Source organism: Gavialis gangeticus, unplaced genomic scaffold (assembly GCF_001723915.1).
Source record: "Gavialis gangeticus isolate Ggan-Ray unplaced genomic scaffold, GavGan_comp1, whole genome shotgun sequence".
NCBI classification, from domain to species: domain Eukaryota; kingdom Metazoa; phylum Chordata; order Crocodylia; family Gavialidae; genus Gavialis; species Gavialis gangeticus.
Genome location: NW_017729024.1, coordinates 85596396 through 85603803, shown reverse-complemented (window position 1 = coordinate 85603803; position 7408 = coordinate 85596396). Strand labels below are relative to the sequence as shown.

General features: G+C 37.4%; 1 protein-coding gene across 1 annotated transcript in view; it reads right to left on the bottom strand.

Moving 5' to 3' along the window:
• The window catches only part of LOC109297528 (contactin-associated protein-like 4), a 582246-nt gene that overhangs the window by 19857 nt on the left and 554981 nt on the right, over positions 1 to 7408 (bottom strand). Inside the window, exon 22 of the mRNA XM_019517318.1 lies at positions 211 to 429. Coding sequence (XP_019372863.1) covers positions 211 to 429 — 219 coding nt within the window. The remainder of the gene's footprint in view (positions 1 to 210; positions 430 to 7408) is intronic.

Sequence of the window (7408 nt, the reverse complement as noted above, 5' to 3'; positions counted from 1 at the left end):
ATTATATGGAAGCGAACAGGAAAGTTAAAACATTTAGAGAAAAGATAAAGGCTAGGAAAATAGAAAGGAAAAGGAAACAGAAGAGAATGTTTTTTTTCCAAACTAGCCCTGCCAAGTACCCCATGTGAAAAAGATAGTAGTGATTGAAGTTCTGAACACTGTACTTGTATTTTGTTTCAGAGAATAGAACAAGCGATAGCCATATGCTACCTGCAAATGAATGGGTTGTTTCACTTGATGTTGAGTCAGCTCCAGTTAAAGTACCACAGTTGGATTCAGTGAAGCGTCCCTTTACACTGACTGGGGCTGAGCTGCTATGGTGCAATGCAGCCTTCAAAGGAGCAATGTGGTTGAACTGCACTGAAGAGAGACATCCAATAAACCCCTGAGAGTTTGCCTTCATAGTCTCCTCATCTACATCACTATTTTCTGTTAATCAAAAGAAACAGAACACAATTAATCATAGTGCAAATGTACAAAATAAAGTGACAGAAGAATAATTGAATAATTAACCTGCATTCCTCTGAGTATATTTGAGCTACAGCAACATATGTAGATTCACTGAAGTCCTTTTTTGTCTTCCTTTAATGGAAAGAGTCAAATATATTCAATTTTTTTTTATGGATGACAGTTGCTAGTCTGCTGAGGGACATACTTTTAACTTACTATAGCAAGTTGCAAACCAAAGCAATTCAAAGGCAACTAAAAGATTTAAATTAAAATTCATCCCTTTTTTTTATTCTGTAAATAGATAAGGATGAAAATAATGAAAAAATGCATATTTTATTAGGCATCTACTCAAAAATAGGCACATTATTGGATTAGATTTTTTTCTACAGATTCATGAATCCAGTCCCTTTTGTCATCGGTAGTTCTGCCAAAATACAACAAAAAGTATCTCTTCAGACCTCAGTTCTTGGAAATCCATACAAATGCCTTTCCTATGGAAGACTAAAAATGAGTGATTCTCCAAATGAGTCTAGGCTGTGTGCATGATGTCAATACTTGCTCCTTTAGAGAAAATGTATCTTCTCTTGGGGTCTCTTGGTAAGAATATGTAACCTATCAAAGCTTTGTATTTGCCCTACATTGTACTTTGGTAGGTGCATATAGCACATTTGTGCTGACACAGTAAATCAGCAAGCTGCAGGTAACCGCCAATATTAATTGCTCAAGAGTTATGCTTACAGAAAATAAGTTTGAGCTTCATCCAAAATAAGGAGAAATGTCATCTCATACTGTTATATTCCCCACTTTACACAATGCATCCTTAGGCTATAGCACAGAAACCAGCCTGTGATTTTTACAATGCTAGCAATTGTTAAAATGTGTATTCTAGTTTATTATTATTCATTGTATGTTGTCCTGTGAAATGAAAATTGGGCTAGCATTTTATGAAATGTATGTTAAAAAAAAAAAACTCCCAAAGAAACAAAAATGATCTGAAACAACCAACAACCAACCATCTTTATCAGATTCTCTCTGCTTAATCCAAAGAAAAATATTAAAGCAATAACTGGCTATCATCAGGACCCTGATGACCTAAGTAGATAGACTATACAAAGCACAGGGAGTTTTAACCATCTCTTTTATCTTTATGTCTCACACTCTGGTCTGGGGATAAAATTAACTCTCTCTGACAGGGTGACTCAGTTAAACAGGATAGTGCTGGTTAGAAAGCTAATAGCTGGTCAGCATTAGTGTTCTCACTATTCCTAACATTCGGAGCTGAATTGTTGGTACTATAAATGATTGGGAAAGCAGGATGCCATGAGTTATTAAAAATAATGGAATTGTTTGGGTTTCCTTATTACTCTGGTCTTTAATGATTTACGAGGGACATGCAGAAAATTTCTAGCTTGACAAATAATAAACATTTGCATTCAACTGTTAACATTTCAATACAGCTCCCTTTGACATCAGTGCACTTGGTCCAGTACAACTGCAACTTGACTATACGTATCTCAGGTTACCTTTAAACTGTCATAAAGACATTTAAAACAGAAGTACACACCTATTAAAGGGTGTTAACACATGCTAAGTGGCCTCTAAGTATTTTAAAGTTATGCCACTTCAAGTGAGGGTTATCTTTGATCTATTTTACCAAGTCATTCTAAGGTATTTTTCATTTGCTCCAGGAAGATAAAAAAGTCTATTTTCATTTCTCTTAGATCCCAGGGTGAGTCATTTCTATCCCTTCCCGCTCTCTTGATCTGTGGGAAAACTTTCAACCCTCCTGAACTCTACCACCCAGGGGAGTGATGCTGGTCCCATGATAACACCCCATTCTGCCACAATGGGTGCAACCCCAGCATACTCCAACTACTTGGAGCACCCAGGTGCAGCTCCCCAGTTTGCTGGTTGGTCTAATACCCCCATGCAAACAGCAACAGCAATCCTACCACATATTTCCATGAAAAGAATGAGCCACAGAATGGTCAGCCATTCTCAGGTGGGTCTCAGCTCTGCCCTGATGTGGCAGGCATGCAGAAAGTCTGCTGGGTCTCAGCTCAGCCCTAGCATAAATATTAACCCAACCCTCCCCACAACTCTACCCCAATCCCAACCCCAGTTCAGTGAAACATATTCCACCTTTTCATTTTTTTTAATTATTATTCTTTTTTTCACTCCCTCCTCTTTTCTTCGACCCCCTTCCCATTCACTTCACTTCACTTCAAACAATTTTTTTCAAGACTTTTTTCCCTCTGACTCACAGGTCTAGTGGAATGGGGAGTAAAAGAAGCTGACCTCCATACCACACACCCCTACCATCCTCTCCCACCCCACAAGTCCTGGCTCTTGTTCATGCCCCTGCTTGCCAGGCCCTGTAGTGACACATAATAGTATTGCAGGTCTGAGACAGCATTTTACTTTTGTCAGTGACTTCTCTGAATCAGTCCTAACTTTATGCTGGCATAATATTCCACAGATTTAAAATAATTTAAAGGTAACCTGTAAGAGCACACCCAGAGAAATGTTTGTCCTGAACATCCAGAAACTCCTTGATTGCTTCAATCACTTCATTATCATAATTGACACTCTTCTTATCAAGGTCTCCCTTCAATTTGAGGAACAAGTAAAAGTTTGAGAGAGTCAGACTGAAGAATAAGACAGATAAGTGATTCAAAGCCACTGTTGTTCAGACACTGGAACCTGGGATGTGCAGATTGGTGTATATCCCTTTAAAAGTAGAACTCCTTAACTTGTTTTTGATGGCTTGACATAACAAAATACTGTTCATGGATGTTCTGGCCTCTTGGTAGACAGGTCAGTCACATTTATTCCTTCAGTCTTGCAAAGAACCATAGTGATAACTTTACTGATTGAAGCCATATTTTTTAGTTCCTTGAGAAGTGGAAACTGCAGGCTTTGATTCACTTAGAATCAAAGTGGGGAACCCATATCTAATCCTGAATTAAAAAACTGTTCATAATTTTTTATGGCTTTGCTTGACACTGCCCCAAAAAGCCCCTGGAAATGACAAGCCTCTCTCTATTCTGATTACCATTCAATTATCTGGTCACCCATTTTGCAGGCACTCAGTGTCTTCCTTGAGGACAGCATATATTGACCCCATGCTGATGTTGACCATCTCAACTTTGTGCCTAACTGTTGATTCTCTCTGATTCATTACCATTTTTTCAACTGTATTAATTTGTTCTAGTGTAGTGGTCTCTGGCTCAGCTCCAGCACTGATCCTCCCTTAATTAAATTCAACTGTTTTTACTGTGGTGTGAAAGTGGGCATCATCCTTCAGTGTTGCCACCACAGTCTAATGTATTTCCTTCAGGGTTAAACTTTCCTATAGTGCTCCTGAACACCACTGTGATTTAATTCCTCCCCTTTACATTTTTTGTGGCCTTCTCACTTTGATACATCCTCACAGAAGTTCTTCACAGACAGAAATGGCTTATAACAAAGAAGTACATCAAAATAACAGAATTTGGCCTGTGAAATACATTGGGCCCAATCATATAATTAGGTAGGTCAGGATAAGTACTTTCAGAGCACTTGTCACAATGATGATTCCAGTACCCTATAACTGGAAGGTAGAAAAGGACCTTAATAAAAGGAGCTGGGCAAACAGAGACGTATGGTGCAAAGAAGCTCTTTAAGCTGGAGAGGGGACAAAGAGAGAGTCTAAAGAAATACATGAAAGAAACCCTTTCTTTTTGTAACCTTGAGTAGGATGGAAAGCTTGAACTATATGGCTATTGCCATTAAAAATAATTCCTTGTTCAAGGACTTTGGCAGTCATTGTACTTTTATAAATAGAAAACAGTAAGATATTTATAATGCTTTGTGCGTAGTCCACTCATTTACTCTCCTGAAAGGAATAACATATTTCAAATCTAGACTTTCCTGATCATTTGGGGCAATGGCAGCATTTAAAAAAATTATGTTGTTTATTAGGAGTTTATTGTGTAGTACGTTGTAGATTTGCAATCTAAAGTGGGTGTTTTTCTATCAGTATTTCAGCTCACTTGCTGAGCATATTTTGAGATTATTCAGAAAATAAAGACAAAATTATCCCACCTACACTGCCTCCTTCAACAACAACAAAAAAATCTTTTCTGAATTCTGCCTCATCCGTCTGTCCTCTGTGAAAGAATGCTGAAGGTTAGCAGACACACAACTCATAATGGACCACTTAAAAAAAAAGACTTTGTGCAATCAAGACTTCTGTTTGACCCCTCTCTTACCATGATAATGATAATCAAGGCTTCAAATTCTTCAAAATTGTATAAAATATAATTTTATCTTGAATCATTTTATGCTTTTCCAGTCTGTCTTGACTTTTACATTCATTACACTTAGCAAAAGTTCTTATCTATCAAACAGAAACACTGTGTTCATTTTTTACATTAAAAGCTCAGTACTTATACAGAGGCACAAACAGGGCAGTCAAAATGCATCTGCAGAAAGTCTTGCATTTATACATTCATTTTATGGGTACAGTGACTGTCTGAACACTTTTGCAAATTCTTCTTTTATACTCTCAGATGAAAACATCACCCACAAAGTCAGCAGTCATTATGGGTTAAATGTTTCATGGATATGAATGGGTAAATTTCCACTGACTTCAATGGAGTTATACCTGCTTCTACCAACAATAAATCTAGCCAAATGCCTGTAGCACAGTTTCCATTCACACTCTGCAATTTTCAAACCAGAAAAACCCACAGAATATACAGACCATCAGTACAAATCTATAAAGATCACTTTCTACCCAAACTGACATAAGGCACTGGTGAAATCATCAATAATACAAAATTGTTTTGTTCCAGAACACTGCAGAGTGGGTGGCGTATGTAACCCAATTATTGTAGTTGAACTGAAAGGTAAGAGGGTTGATATGTATTATTTATTAATGATAATGTACTTGCTGTGAGGAAAGTTTGACTGAAAAACCTTTCCTAGGATAATCATTTCTTTGAACCCAAGTTTTCTTTAGCTTATTCCTACAACTACTAAAACAGAAATCTAGAGCTCTATTCTTCTCTTACTGTAGCGCCCTGTACAACTTGTTTCCTTCTGACAAAAATATCAGTGTAGAAAAACAAGTGATAATACAAATGGTGATTCATGAGACTTTTTGCAGCTCTTGTCAACAATTCCCAAGGGTCAGGAGACTAACAAGTAGCTATTAGCAAAAGCTCTCCTCAGACACCATCAAATCTCATGTTCAAAAGTTACTACAAGTTACTACAAGTAAAAACATTAACAATAAGACTCAAAGACACATACTTTGAAAATAGAACAATTTCTCCTAAACTGAGGTATCTTGGCTAACACCTTGAACAGAGCTTTAAAAATTATTGGCATTGTGTCCAGAACTGTAAGTTTACAGACAATTTCTTTTTCCTTAGGTGAGGGTCCAATATTGTTCCTTTGTATGCCAAGCCAGCTTCACTAATGAAAATTAATTTTGAAAAAATGGGTAAAGAACTAGATTTAAAATGTTACATATGAGCTCTTTGAGTTTCATTTACATGTACAAGAAATTAAGGCAGTTGTGAAAAAAGACTCAGTGCATCTTTTGATGAATTCAGAGATACCTAATAAAGTCAGATGCCACATATTCAATGCAGAGCAAAACTGAAACCAAATTATTTGAAAATGGTACGATTTCAACATTTCCCCTCAGCAAGCATAAATCAACACTTTTTTAAAAATAGGATTTAAATGACACTACATTGTGGGTTTAAAACAGTAATGAAGATCTGTTGAACAAAAAGTAGGATTTTTCAAAGCCAGTATTAATTAGCAGCTGTTTCACTGAAACATTTGTGTGGGTGCACACAAACAGTAATGTTTTAAAGACTGATTTCATTAACAGTTGAATTATCACCATATTGGACTTATCAGTGTAAAAGAGCAAATGGTCTTGCTACTTCTTCACTCCTTTATTAAAAAATCCTAATAATAATGACTCAGCCCTTCTTCAACATGCTATACAAATATTAATTAGTCATCACAATGTTTCTGTAAGAAACAGAATTTAATATTATTTTTGAGATGAGAAAACTGAGATTGAAAGGATCAAATGCATCCCATTGACTACAAATAGCTATCAAGAGCTTATCAGATATTGCACAGGTTTAACAAAGTTTAAAATCTGATTTAGTTACATGGGTGCCAGATGCTAAGTGGCCATAGCTGTTTGATTATAATTGTATAATTACTGAAATTACATCAGCCTGGCTAAATTTCCAGGTCTATATTTACAAGCAGTTGCTTAAATGATAACAAAGAAATTTAAACTGATTTAAAAGTGTTCACACTCAGAGTTAATGGTTTATTAACATTAACTTAAAGCCACATTTCAGTAGAATTGGTGCAACTCAGTCTGATTTTGATACCTAGAAACACCATGGAGAATGTCCTCAAGGACTTTCTTGTGAAGCACCCAGATGTCAGGGACCTTAGCAGGCAGCCCAGCATGGGCTAATTGCCAAGATAGCCACACCTGCCTTGGGTTTCTGCCTGAAAAGCTCTGGCCCACCTAGTTAACCAGCTAGCTTCCTGACTGGCAGATCCACCTGTGGCACCAGCCTCCAGGCCAGCCAACAATTCTGACCCTTTTTGGTTTGGAAAACCTCCTGGTCCCCATGCTCTCTGGCTTTCTTGGTTCTTCATCCTAGTGTCAGCTGTTTCTGGACTCTGACTGGATTTCCCCATGGATCATTGTCCTGGTTTTCTGATCCCAGTTGGGCTCTTTTCTGGGATATTGACCTGTGGATTAGCAACTCAACCTTGGATTAATCAACCTGTGGATTAGTGACCTGTGGATTTGGCAACTCAGTATCTGATTCCTGGACACTGACCCTGGCCTGTATTGTGGATTCTGCCCCTGGATTTCCCTCTGGATTTAGTCATTTGTGTCTTCAATGCTGACCTCTGCCAC